The sequence below is a fragment of the Anopheles darlingi genome, chromosome 2, assembly GCF_943734745.1.
Source record: "Anopheles darlingi chromosome 2, idAnoDarlMG_H_01, whole genome shotgun sequence".
Taxonomy (NCBI): domain Eukaryota; kingdom Metazoa; phylum Arthropoda; class Insecta; order Diptera; family Culicidae; genus Anopheles; species Anopheles darlingi.
In genome coordinates this window covers 92734865-92749790 of record NC_064874.1, presented here as the reverse complement: position 1 = coordinate 92749790, position 14926 = coordinate 92734865, and the positions used below count along the sequence as shown (strand labels likewise).

The 14926-nt window shown below is 39.2% G+C and overlaps 1 protein-coding gene across 1 annotated transcript; it reads right to left on the bottom strand.

The window, feature by feature from the left end:
• Nucleotides 1–543: 543 nt before the first annotated feature.
• LOC125959643 (uncharacterized) lies at nucleotides 544–13465 on the bottom strand. The gene is made up of 6 exons (XM_049692471.1): nucleotides 13374–13465; nucleotides 9316–9391; nucleotides 3782–4617; nucleotides 976–1066; nucleotides 782–884; nucleotides 544–707 (listed from the first exon to the last, which is right to left on the bottom strand). The coding sequence occupies exons 1-6, from the start codon at nucleotides 13385–13387 to the stop codon at nucleotides 544–546; spliced, it is 1284 nt and encodes a 427-aa protein (XP_049548428.1). The 5' UTR covers nucleotides 13388–13465.
• Nucleotides 13466–14926: the final 1461 nt, after the last annotated feature.

Here is a 14926-nt window from a genome sequence, read left to right as displayed (position 1 = left end):
GATTTCACGATTCCGTGTAGGCTTCAACTGACATTAGAACGCAAAAAGCAAAAACTGAAAAAAACCGTGGGAGAAGAAAAGAGTTAGCTCTCAAGATTTTGCGAGGTGGCGCCAACGGCGTAGCACCTACACATTTTAGTCCGCTTGCTCGTTTTTATTTAGATGAGTTGTCTGGTTTAAATCATTCACTAATCATTCCTCACTGATCACTCGACTGCTCTGGCACCATCGATCAGGGAGATTCGCGTTAATGGAAACACAAAGTTAGTTTTATCGTCGGAGTTGAATTCTCTGCGTATTTAAGCCTCTATGGTTGTAACGCAATATTCGCGATGTAATTACCCTTTCATTCGAATACCCAATTTTATAGATTGCTTTATTTTTGATTCCGTTTCAGTTTATGTTAGAAACTGCTATTATATAATATAATAATATGCATATTATATTTATTATATATTGCACTTTCTCGATTGCGCAATATATTATTTAGTTGATACACAATCTTTAATTTTATGGTAATACACGTTTTATGGCTTTTTATATTCATACCTTACACACTCCTTCCACACAGATGCCTCTCCTTCCATTGCTACGACGAAAATAGTCCATGGGTTTGGCGCAGGAAGTTCCATCTATAACTGTTTTATTCAAAGTTGCAAAATAACGCATTCCAATCGGTTTGCAATTCAGCTCACACTCGGCATCCTCTGTTAATGTAATCGATAATAAAGTTAAGTTCAGAGTAGCATCAATTGGAAAAAGATCCAAAACGTTCCATTACCTTTTATGAATGCTTCCCAGATGTATCGTTTCCCTTCAAATGACTGATTGTTAAAACTAGTACACTGTTGATCCCGGAAATCACCATCACTAGCTGGACAATTCTAAAAAAGAGATAGGTAACGATGATTCCTAATTCTAGGATGATTCGAAGAATTCTAATTTGACAAGAAAAAAACCCATAGGTAGACGCACCTGTTCGTTGCACAAGTGATATCTTTTAATGATTCCATTGCATTCAACACTTTCCACTGGCTGTTTTGAGCTTTTTTTACCATTGATATACCTGTGGTAAACAATACATAGTGGACTGTTATTATGCTGTCGCTGTTTTTAACGCAATTAGACTTGACCTTTTCATAAAAGCTTACTTAGTCGGTTTTAATTATCTTTTTCGAATATTCCTCATCCTATCTCTTACATTCATACATATAAATATATTCAACTTATGTAAAAGCTATTGATTTTTTAAATTCTAAATGATAATTTTAGTAACTTAAAACCATGAATTTGTGTAAGGTTTTGTCTTGCTAAAAAACAACCTTTTGATTCCCGATTTGATTTTAAATATTTCCTATTGCTAATCTGAAATTCGTTCAGAAAAATAATATTTCTAAATGATTTTTGCAAGAAAAGTAAAATGTGTCCCACCCATTTAACGAAACAGTTACTCACTTCCACGCGACGGACGTTAAAATGCAAACATTGTCGTTACACGTTTGCCTTCGATAATCGACTGTTTGGTAGACCTTCTTCAATTGGTGGTAGCGAAGAGTGAATATGACGTACAGTCACAAAACGGTTGAGTATCTTACCCCAACATCTGTCCAATCTTTTGGTTCCCACGTTTTTTATCGCAGGCGACAGCCTGATTCGACCCTTACATTGCAAATGCGATTTCTTCAACATTCCACCTTATGTTCCACCAAGCTGAACAGGAAGATTATTTCTTGTGAATAGAAACTATTTGCGTTTCACACTAAATGCTTTGTTATGCTTTCATTATGATATTTCTTTTGCATCATATTCATTTAATCATGAGCCGCATTATGTTTCAATTAAGGACTGGAACTATGTTTAGAGATCTGACATACTTAAACTGATTTCGATACGCTATCTCAGTCGTACTTTGAACAGGAAATAAATCCCATGCCGACTGGCTAGTCATGCCTCATCGTTTCCAAGTACTGCTTCATTCACTGACCAATGAGTGTCAAAGGTAAAGAGAGAGGGCAGAATTAAAAGATTTGCTTCTATATGTGGTTTGTGATGATCCGATTAAGCTTTCTTACCATTCACATAAACGGGATCCTAATAGAAATATCTGATATTAGTCTTCGGGTCATTTTCCGTGAGAAAAGATGTGATCAGCTTATCAAGATCAAAGTTTTCGTTTCTGGCCTCTGAGCAAGTTGTCTTTGGAATGTAGTTATAGAAAGAACAATTTTGTAAATAACCCGCCCTGTTTACATCAATATAGGTGCCTCATCTTTCGCTATCGGTTTTTTCAATTTGACACCGTTTGCAAGAATCGCTTTAAAAGATACCGGCAACAAAATCTGTGAAAAGAGCAGTTTGATCCGATCAACAAAGCAAGCAATGGAATCACTTGATCACTTTAGCACTAGATAAGTATAGAGGCTATACTTTTAACATTGCTTTTATTTCGGAATTCTGTTGTTTGACAAACAGACTTGAACTTTGCGTGCTATAAATGAGACAAAAGATGAAAAATATCTACTAATGGGATAAAATATCGGAAGCAATTGTTCTTTTATATTGAAACAATGAAACATCGATAGAAACATATAGCAGAACGTTACTCCGCTAATGAGCCGCAAGATGAGTGTTAAACTGCTTGTTATTTTTTTAAACTCGTTAAATATTTTTATGGGATTGCTGGATTTCTGGATGATAGATTTTACAGAAGTAACAGAAAATGTACGAAATAGTAAAGCATTAAGGTTTAAGGTATTTCTGGCAACTGCGACGGAAAACGCGTGACTGATATTGGGATAAAAAAAATAGGAATGTGGTAGGGAATAGATTTTTTTCCAACTTTCGCGTAGATAAAAAGGGCATAATCGATTGCAGTTTATCGATTGATTACTCCTCAACCTCGCGAAAAGGATCAAATTGAGAGTCATCTTGATGCATCGAGCAAAATCGAAAACGATAAAAGTGCTCCATAGCCGAGCAAATGATGAAGTTTCCCCTAAGACATCGAACCTAAACAGAGCAAGGAACACGGAAAACAATGAACGTGGTCCGTATCTTTGACGATTGTTTCCATTTCACTCCAAAGGAACATGATAGAGAGAAGGAAAAGGAGCAAGTGGAAAAAGGAACACAGTACAGACAATTTCTTTTCCGTCCAATCGACGCCAAGGACGCCCTAGTATTCGATTGGTAAGTAATTTGTAGCCTTCACTCGCAGTGGTAGCTGGACGCAGTAGTAGCGAAGTGGGAGCTAATAACGTTGAGTGATTTAATTTAATCAACTTCCTAACACTTGTTGCGCTCCAAGCAAATAGGTCGCCTCGATTGGTGCAGAGAGGATGCTCTCTTGAGAGTGCTAATGTAGGGAATCATAATGATAATTTGTTCTTCCTCAAGGTGAAACATGAAGAACGAACAAAAGAGAAGAATAAAATGTGATAGCCTTACCAACCACCAGCTTTATTTAATATTCAAATAGCTTCCATACTGTAGGAACTGTTGCAACTCGCTCATGGCGTGTGGTTTCATTGCATCAAATTGAGTGGGGTTGGTAACCTGCCTTGCACAACAGAAAATTCAAATGCTCTCTGAAAACCACAATAAAATAAGCATTAGCCTGCTCCCAATCCGTGGTTTCAGTTATTCTAAGGATATTCTGATGACCATGCTATCAAAACCTCAAATTAGCGGCTTTCATTTCCGGCTGCCATTTGGTTTAGAAACAGAGAAACCTTTTTGGGATGCGCTGTTATAACGCATTCAGAGCACTGTAGATACTTACTCTCTCTTCAGGCATGCTCGATACTGCATCTTCACACCTCCTCCACAAGATCTCGAGCATGGTGTCCAGTTGCTCCACGGTCCAAACAGATGCCTGACTGTTATCACGTCTACTGAAGACGTTGACAAAGGATCGCGGTGGTCCAGTGTACTTGCTGAATGATCTAAGCCATTCGTGCTGTGGTTATGCTCTGAAGAAGATTCTAAACTTGTTGTCTCAGAATGATCCCTGTCGGTGGTTGTTTTAAATTTATAACCGGAAGTAGAATCATCCGCCTCAGCGACAGGCTCGTTCTCGACATTCGGATTCTGGTTTGCGTTGTGACTCGCTTTAACTGTAGCATCAATTCGTTCGGTCGTTTCCGTCTTTTGGGTGGCAGCTCCGATCGACTTGGTAACTTCATAGGCAGTGTGATGCCGATCCAGATTCTCAGTTGGTATTTCAACAGCAGGTTGAATCACATAAACTAACGGGTTTGTCGGTTCGCTCGCACTCTGCGAACTCGCGCGTGACTTTTCCTTCGAACTGGCTTCCGTTGGTGCAGCTTCATGCTCGCTGACGATCTCATACCTATAGCGTTCGGCATCACCAGTCAAAAGCTCTTTTTCCGGTCGCGGAGGATAACCAACATCTGCACCATTATCGATACCGACTGCACCATTACCGCCGCCCATCTCAAAATGAGGAACGAAAGAAACATCGTTCTCTGACAGCGGTTCGTTTTCGTTCTTGAATTTGATTAGTTTCCTCATATAGGCCGTTCTGGGGGTCGTCAAGGCTATCCCGCTGGCATTCAATCGTTTCGCAGCTCGTCTTTCTAACCATTCTCGATGAATCTGTGAAGAGATGGAGAGAAAAGGAAAAAGGTTAGCAGAAAGGAACCGAAAAAGAAGGAGGGACCCTCGGAATAAAGAACTGTTTCCCCAGGTGTGAATGTGGCAAATTTGTAGGTAGTGTGTCTATACATTTGCTGACAGCTAGGTGAATTAATAAAATTATGCTTCTGTCCTAGGCTATTATTAGAAGCATATGCGAAAATTGCACGCTGCTTCCCTCGTGCTTGATTCGCATTATTGAACAATACAAGGACTAAAAATGAATTGGAAAAAGAGTATTTGATTTCATTGAAAAGCTATGAGCATCGAGAATACATCATTATTGCAGTATTTCTCCGTGTCCGTAAACCTTCTTTATTGTGTCAGATTTATTTGTACAAGATTTAGGTGTCATAACTTGGTTAGATAAGTATGGAACTTAAATAAGTTATTCAAAAGTTTGTCTACAAAGGTACCCTACATAATATATAATTGTCTTATTGGTATTAATGTGTGGAGATGAGTCAAAATGTTCCTTTCATACTCTGCTTTATTTTGGAGGGAACCCTACTTCTTTTCGGTGCATCGAAACCCTCGAAAGCCGATTCCCTTGTCCAACATCTGTGTCATCAGGTAACGATTACGCAACGTGAAGAAGTCTAGTGAAAACATTTGCATAAAGCATTGCTTAATATTGGGGCAAGTATGTTTGAACTAGCTAACTCTCTCAATAAACATTATTTGAAGTTCGTTCAAAATGGTTTGCAGAAAATCGAAAGTTACAATCTCCATATCCACCAAACACGTTTGGTATGTCTTCCGTGTGTTTGCCAAATGATAGTTTGACAAAAGTTTTACTGTTTACAAATCTACTCTGTTTGACTTTAAACCCTTTCGTTGCCCAATGTTGCTCGTACTGTGTGGTAAATACAAATCTCCAAAAGAGTCTTGAGATGAGGATGTTTCACGCGATGACCAGCAACATCATTGTCGATACTGTTTTCATCTTTTTATTTTATGCTGTTCTGATTATTACTCTACAACATATAGAATTTGAAATATTCATTGATATTCGATTCGTGAATTACAAGCTTCTTTTGCGTGACACCGCGTTAAATGAGCGCTTGAAACAAAGCCATTCAAATAGATCTCTGGCATGTTTGATTATGCTCGTACATGTTTCTAACATTATGACAAGCATTTCAATCATGAAGCACCATCACTCTTTGGGTGGTCTAAACATTTGTGAGATAATTGGAATCCCGACCATCCCATTCCCGGCGAAAATCTTAAATAGGTCTACTGGAATTCCACACTAGCATAATCGGTGCATAATCGATAGCATATGTTTGTTCCTTGGCGGATTATTCATTTGACTCACCCCTCTCTGGCAAAAGGCAAATGGTAACAGCTACACCACACATAAAAGCATATTCCCGTTTATAACGCTTCCGATACGCGAGAGATCAACTGAGATCCATAAACTGACTAGCATCATTCTATTTCAATGTCAAATTGTAGTATTGAGCACATAAAACAGAAGCATAAAACAGTTGATTACCATGGAATAACGCACGAACCATCTCAAAACCACGACATCACACGCCATGTCTCATTGGAATGTGCTCTACGTCGTCAGATGTTCGGCAACGGCATGTGTATGGCGACAAATCATATCAAGCACCCTTGGCCACCCCAAATAAACGTAAGACATATTGTTCTTCTGCACGCTATTCTTCTTGTCTTCCATCTATCTCATTGCCTAGGTTAGTGATCGCCACTCGTTCCACCACACGCGGATACGCACCCCGTTGAGTAGCAGTTTCGCGCTTCATTTACGAATAGATGACATCAACCGAATGAATCGCGTCAACCAGGGATTGTTGAATGAAATAGCGACAAAAGCTCATCACATAAAAACACATCAAGTGAAAACATTAACTACTTTCAAACCGTTGACATCTAAATCAATTAGACAAAGATCTTATTTGCACTTAATACTGATGATGCTCACTGAGCAAAAAATCAATTTTCGAAACGCTTACCTCGAGTGTGGTTATGCTGGTACTGCAAACATGTGCCGATTCTTGTGTCGAGGACAAAAATCCTAACCCTAATTCCTGTTTCGTTCCAAGATCTTAAAGATAATCCATCGCGATAGCATTAACCTGCTCACATCACTTTGCGCATACGTTTGCTTCTACAGACGCTAAGCCCTTCTGACTCATATTTCTTTCTCCTTGACGGGAGCTCGATTTGTTTACTCCAAAATTGTATTTTAGCATTTCACCGCCTCCATCTCACATCCAACCTCGCGACTCCCAAAAAACGCACACGCGAGCATACGATGCACACGATGAACGACCATAAAACGACTGTTTCCATAAATCATAAGCCGGGAGCAACGATCAGCCGACCAAGCATATAATCGAAGAGGCAGCGGTAATAAGAACTGGGGCATTTCGATGGATGCTTCGTGGTCTGGAATTTAGAACCCTTTTTTCACTTTACCATCCTCTGGCATTTCTCTAACACTGGTATGCCTTCCACTGTAACTGATTGTGTCGCGTGTTTGGCTGGTTTTGTTTTTTCTTCTTTTGGCTGATTGGCGGCTGCTTGGCAATGTTAATTTTCTTTACACAGAGCGTGATGTAATGTTTGAAACGTAGAACTCTGTCGTATAGAAAGCGGAAAAGGGATAAACACTCGCTGCTTAATGAGAACTTACCAAGGGTAGAAGGGGGGCTTGATCATAAAAGTCACCAAACTCTTTGCACACAGACACACTAGTGTGAGCTAGTTGGATGGTATTCCTAAGGGCTTATTGAGAGCAAACGTGGTGACGAGTGGCGTTCGATGGTCCACGAATTCTGGTTCCATTGTTAAGAAATCCACTTCGATTGAAAGTATTGCACCACACATAAGGGCAACTTATTTGACCGAATTTCTGAAGGCGCCTGGACAAGAAAAATATTCCGCACAAGAATCACTAGTTGCACATGACCTCTCGTCTCGTAACTGTTCAAGACCACCCTCGACAACAGCAAGAGAAAGATTATAATGAAGCAGTTTTCTCTGGATGGCGTAGGGTGTGATCCACTTCAAGTCGAGCATCGCTTGACCGTTGACTCAACACAGTATGTTTCGGAGTCTGGATCGATCGACGTGCCGGTGAACTTGCCCCGGACGTGGGAAAATGGTTGCCCCTTTCGGCAAGGTCACGCAAACATTTTCGCTCCACTGATTTATCACCGTCCGTGTACACGTTTTGAGTACTGATTTGATTGATTTTCCCGTCAAACAAGTGAAATTACGGAAAATGTTGTGCCAGTCATAATCTCGACTCTGGTTTGAGTTCAGCTCGAGTTATGTACACTCACACATTTCGCTTACGATAACGGATATTGTGAAAACCAATAACAGTATCTACGACGTCTTTCATATTAGTATTATTCGTATTTTTTCATACGAATAGTGATGAGAAAAGATTATTATTCTTGTTGGCATATAATCAACTGCTTTAACCAGATGATCCAGTTACTGCCTTAGTAACACTAACACCAGTAGTGTTGGAGAAGCTGTTCGATTTAACAGACTATCTCGCACCCTTTATCTCGCCGTGGCTGCGTCGCCGTAACCAGTCGCCGAATAGCTTACATCCGGCATCTTCTCAACCAGTCATGTGAGCAAGCATCACACAATTCAAACTTAGAATGAAAAACATCCAATTGTTGTCACCATGATTCGTCGCTGTTTCACGCATGATTCCAAAATGCACTGTTTATTAAGCAAACATTAGCTCTAAGCATCCGTGAAGTCGGTTACACGAGTCGTCCACATTTACAAACACCCCTGCACCAAACATCCCAACCATCGTCGGCCTCTCATCTTCTGCATTGAAATTAATGCTTCGTAGACGCAGGTAGATGGTATCACCACATTAAACCCTGCTGCAAAAGAGGCGCCGCGTGCCAGGAAATGTTAGTCTTAATTTCACAATTCTTAAGACCACGAAGACAAGAAATGGAAGCAAGAAATTGATTCCATAAGGAAGTCGGCAACAGTATTTTGTTGTTTTTCCCGTACTTTCACTCCGAGCTGTTCTCCGCGGTACCTCTTGATAAGATATAACTCAATCTGCTACCGGTGTGACCATGTTTCTCTATCGTGCTTCCTTTTTTGCGTTCCTTGGCCTAAATGCTTCAGTGCAGCACATGCTTGCTTCGTACATTCTTTTGTAGCATAATAAGCACTAGGCCAAAGATTTGATATATCAAATAGCATATTTTATGAATATTTTAAATATTTTCAACCCTTTTCTAATACTTTCATTTATTGAAATGTTGTTTAAAACAATCATATCAAAAGTTGCAGCTTTATTTTTAAATTAAATCTCTACTTTGTATTAAATATATTATGCGCAGTTGAATCCATGTACATTCAACCACACACATGGCGTCGTCGTACATCGTAGGAACTAACCGAGGAATTCGAGGGTCAGAAAGGGTACTATTAGAAGAACATGCTTTTCCATTTTGTTAATTAGCCGCGAGCAAGTAATGGTAGCGAAGGTGTCGTTTTTTATCTCTCCCAACATTGTACCATACGCATCATGCACTTGTGCTATCGCTCTCGCTTACGAATATGCCACCGACCGTCTTAGGTTACAACATGCTTCGAATGGTGCACCATGTTATGCCTCTTCCTGCCATCACTTACCCGAATCCGCTCCCTTGTAGCAAAGTCTGCTCCAGTTGGATCGATCACAACGAAGGCGGCGATACAACAAACGAATCTGCAAAAGAATAGCCAGAAACAAGTAGTTAGATGGTGATGGGAAACGAGTTTGGTTTATAGTTTAAACGATGGCTTAATGTGTCAGTCTCAACGAGTGATGCGTTGAGATCTCTTAGGATTCATTGCAGTCGACGATTATTTACGGCACTTGGCAAAAGTGTGCTGGCACCAAAGAGCACGAAACCGAAGCATTGGTCAGTTCGATTAGTGACCCTTTCAACACCGACACATCCATTGACGATGACTAGTGATCTCTCATCTAGACCACGGAACGGCGTCTAATGTCAGCGACGAGTAATCTTAAGTATGCCCCCGCAAGGCATGGCGCTTCTTTAATTCGTGATTGCGAAAGGTCCAATTAGCGTTTAATTGAAAAATGATTTTAGTTACGCGAAGAAGCTCAATTATAAATCGCTGCTCAAAGCTATCTTCTAGCAGGGATTAAAAACAATGTCGACGGATGAATGAGGTTTTGTTGCATTAGATAAGCAATTTTTTTTTTTATTCTAAATGTATTCACAACCCAATGACGTAGATGATAAACTTTAACGTTATATTCGTATACTGTAACAGCATCTTCGAAGATCACTGCGGTTATTTTCGTATCAGCCATATCTGAATTGGCTTACTCGCTATCTTGAAATAATGGGCGCCAGGCTTAAACGACAGAGAACGGCCGGAACAACAGGAATGAAAGGCCTTGGCTTTCTCTCGAAACCCAACTTGGTGCAATGCTCTGTTATCTTTATTACCCTAGCAAATTCAATAAAATATGCTCATGAATTTATGTGCACACAAGTCACAATACCCTTGCTGGAATTCGTTACAGCACACGCATCCCAATGCTGATGATTGTTGTGGTGAGAGCAGAGCTTGCATCACTCCAGCTTCTTTTGGAATTTGGTGTTGGGTCGGTTTGGATCTGTTCCTAGATGTTCTATCCAAACAACGCATTCATTATTTCTGGTAATCCACCGGTGGTGGGTGAATCAATGGCATCATGCGTTTCGGCAATCGATTTCAATGTTAGGCTAACTGTGCGCAATGGATATAGTGCAATAATTTTACTGTTATCGGCTTTGCCACTTAAAACGTCAGTGAATTGTGGGAGACGAATGGCACATGGTCTCTCTATCGATAAAAGGAGCCAAGGCATCTTGCGTTGTATCCTTTCCAATGCAGTTGGAATGATTTGGATTCATAGTTTTGCTTTGATCGCAAAGTTACCAAAGACACGAATTAAAATCATGCAATGCAAATGAATCAAATTAGTGATAGCGACTAGACATCTAAAGAAGTATTACTGGATATATTCGATTAGTTGCTCGGATTATGCTGCAGTCATGTTTAGGATGAAAAATGGTAGTTTAGGTTTAGGTTGAAACTTATAATAATGTTTTATACGCCAAATTTCGAATCGGTACACTATAGCACTGAAATAAAAAGGCTACGTTGGAATAGTAATATTGTGTACGGAATCATCCATTTATTACTATTGAATGTCAGAAAATTGTTTTCCTCCAGCAATGTCTACGACATGTTTTGCATAGCACTATTGAAGTGGAACAAACCGAGCAATACTGACATGAAATACGTACATGGTCACATGACAAGAAGCAGATAGTTATTAATATTCCATCCGTCAAGCTGGTCATTTAACATCCACTACCGACACTCATTGGTCGGATGCCTTTCAATAGTCAAGTCAATGAGTGATACATTGTACATTACGAATGCTTTTGATACATTGTGAACAAAACTGGAAATGTTTCATTTCCCTACAGGGATCCTGATGTAACTGGATTAGATGCAGTTTCTAAACATAATTTTGATTTTCTCAATTTGATAGTCATACTCTATTTAATTAGTCAACAAAAATAATTATTGGTCATCAATATGTGCTAGAAATCCAGGAAAATGATCCCATAACAGGAACAATTGCATGAAAGCATATTACTACGTCGAATCAATAATTAATCAATTATCATCTATTAGGGATGTGACATGATTGGGTCTTCTGGTGCGAAATTTTTCAACACATAATCCCGTACCGCGACGACATCCTCACCTATTAGTTATTGGAGATGAAACTTATCTACTTATCAAGAATTATTACGTAAAGAGCTCAATATTTTCTATACTGATCAAGACTATCCCAATCCGTTAAACATACGGTTCTTCAAACTTTCCCTTTTTACACCACCACGGTCCAACAAGCAACAGACATCGTGCCTGCGATGATAAATGGGGTAATGTTAAAAATAATGTACTACCAAATTAGCACCTGGTAGAACCATGTGAGAGAAATGAGAACAATGCAGTCTGGACAAATACTTTTGCGAAACCTCTGTAATGTGGTCTGAAGGTCACGCAAGATAGATTATTCGTAATGCTATCACATACTACCGTAAATATCCAAAAACATGGAAGCCACACTTGTTCAGCTTCATGCACATGTGATGCAGTACCAAGATCAAGGCCTCAGTCTTGAAAACGTTAGTCAGAACAAATATAGCAATACGTCTGACACTGCAATGATTTCGTTATGGTTGGATTGAGTTACGATAGCTCAAGATAACTAAAAAAAGAAAATAACAGCATCGGTTAGTCCAAAGCAATGCTTAAAATATCCCCATTAATTCTTTCACTTTTTAAATCGAATCCAACATTCAATGCGACAAGAACAGAACACATTGCATCAATTCTTATCTATTACTATACATTACATATTGCAACATATTTTATCCTGCTACTATCATAACAAAATGCTTATGCATTGGCCAACAAGCCATTGAATAGTTCAACATATCTTCTTAAGTTTTATGATAAGAATGGTTGTGTCATATCTCTAATTTAACCGTGCAGCATAGCCAGCAATGGGTTTGTTTGCGTTAAGAAAACGGAGAAATTCAATTAATAGAACAATTAAAGCCTTTACTATTTGTCTACTGTTCGGCACAGGGTCATCATGGTCGTTGTCACCTAATTTGGCTCCCACCGATCTCTTCTTCGCCCTCAGTCCAAGATTGCTTTGTTCCCTCCTCACTCGTTTGGGCCAGTGATTTATAGTTTGTAAGTTTCATTGTATATGATTATTATTACTTTTTAATTGATTTAGTTCTCCTACCAGTGACAACCAACGAGAGGTCGAAAAGGAGACCCCTTCGGTCGTAAATGTGTCTTCTTCTTATGTTATCACTAAATTTTGGAATTTCATACGACACTTTTGATAGCCACAAATCGGATCCTAAACGCCGGCAATGTTTATGTTTCATCGGTATTAAACTTCAAGTTCGCGTTCTGCCGTCGTTCTCATGGACTATCATATCGAGGTCGTAGGATTATGACAACCCTGGGATCATCTCAGACTAGCCATAATCGAAATCACTCAAAGGTGTCAATTTGTTGGGAACGATCCTCTTCAAAATCCAAACGAAATCATTACACGTTTACATAAACCATTCAGCTCTGCTATTTTGTCCAAGTTATCAGCTTAACTGATTTTCAATCTTCTACTAAATCAAATTATAACCAATCTTGTATCGATGGAAGCATGCCATAGGAAACCAGAATGAGTTTAAGAGCAGAAAGGGTTAAATTGAAAGCAGATTTCATTGCTAAAGCAATTACGTCAAATGGTTACGGTTTGGAACGATTCACGGTCGGCACGAGGGAAATGAAATATCATTCCCACATTAACAACCACAAATAATTGAAATTCAAGTAAAGCAGACCTGCCACGGCACTCGATGGTTCAGCTGTGATGTTCACAAATTATTCACCTACAGTGTAACACATGCGGATGGCGCTTCGATAATGAGTTTATCCATTTGCACTAAACGAACAGTACAATTATCTAGTGATAATTGAATGATTCTCGATTATTTTATGACAATTGCGATGACAAGAAGATACATATTATGTATATTTTCGTTCACAAACTCATTCGAATAAACACAACTGCGTCACTATGAGCTTACCTTATCAACATCATGCTATTTCCTTATCCCAACAGCTACGTACACAATCTGCTGACACTTCAAATTGTTCGAAATTTAATTTTCAATCTTTTTTCTCTTCGTAATATCCGTTTGATTGGTGCACTTGACGAAGCGGCCTTCGATGCTCCACACGAACAAGAAGCCAAAAAATTGGCTAACAACATTTAATGTTATTTATTGCGAAAACTTTCCACTTCGCCGAGATTCAAAATGGTACAGCTCTTTGGTTTATGCTTTCAGGGGCACACTTTGGAAAATATTCAATTTTCATCATCAACTGCGATATCACCGTTGCGTGTACGGTGGAAAAATGAAAATCAAATGAAATTCATCTGTACAACAGCTTTATCTCACTAAGAACTTTTCTCATTTCAATCGATTTATCCGATTTTCAAACAAATTTTCTCAAACTCACACGATGATGGGAAAAACCTCATTGTTCAAAATCATCCGAGTATGGATCGTTGACCGTTGGTCTGCTCAACTGCTCTGCCAAACATATCCGTAGCGAGTGAGACTCGACGGCATACCGCTCGGTTGATTGAAACATTAACTTTAATTGCTGCTTCTTCAACTTTTTCATATTTTATCATTAACAAATTTTGAATAACACTTTTTGAAAGGGCTGTAAAAACACTTAATTTACTTCTAAACAAGTCTTTCTGTTACGTAGTTTCAAATCCGCTTAGTACCAAGTAAATACCAACTATGAAGCGTGCGTATGTTATCCAAAATACCACTCTTCCGGAGCATCCGCTCGTCCCGACACTTCAAACGCAACTAAAACTCGTCAAGTATGGCTGTCACGACATTTCTTTCATGCAAAGGGAAGGAGACCGCGAACGCCGAAACGTGCATGGCGGTACTGGTCGGAACCAGCTGATGAAGATGATATGTTTAGTCCACGCATACAGCACAAGTTCAATGCTACATCACTCTCAGGAAAGAAAGCGGGCGTTCATCTTTCAACATGAAATGAGTAGCATGAGCTTGAAGAACAGAGTAGAAATGAACGTCTTATGTGATATTCGCGGTAAATAAAATTGGATGTAGTTACCGATATTCTTAAATCGGTTCATAATATTCCTGATAATCACCATATAATCGAAGTGAACTTGCATGAAGCCTACACGCATTTGTGCAAGTCTTGCAATCGTCGTCAGTGAAAGATGCCCAAAATCATTATCAATTTCACACATCAATCCTTAGCACCTGCAGCGAGAATAAAACTCAATTCCTTCCACCCTTCGTAAGCCATACTCACAGTCGAAACATCAGAGTACGAACCGCTCCTCAAATTATTCCCTTATCTTGATCATGTTTAAGCTCATATTACTTTCGACCGATACTCTGTGCGCGCAATTTGACCATGCATATGAACGATTTGATCGAATTTTATGTGTAATCCCAAAGCAACGAATAAAGATTTTATTTATTTTGCACTATTGCAACTATTGTACAACATCTGTAACACATCACACATAAACATATAACAACCTATACACACGCCATTCATGCATAATAATTATATT

Coding starts and splice junctions, on each gene's coding strand:
- LOC125959643 (XM_049692471.1), bottom strand. Junction 885..975: donor ATCACTTGTGCAACGAACAG/GTGCGTCTACCT, acceptor TCTCTTTTTTAG/AATTGTCCAGCTAGTGATGG. Junction 708..781: donor CTGGGAAGCATTCATAAAAG/GTAATGGAACGT, acceptor TTACATTAACAG/AGGATGCCGAGTGTGAGCTG.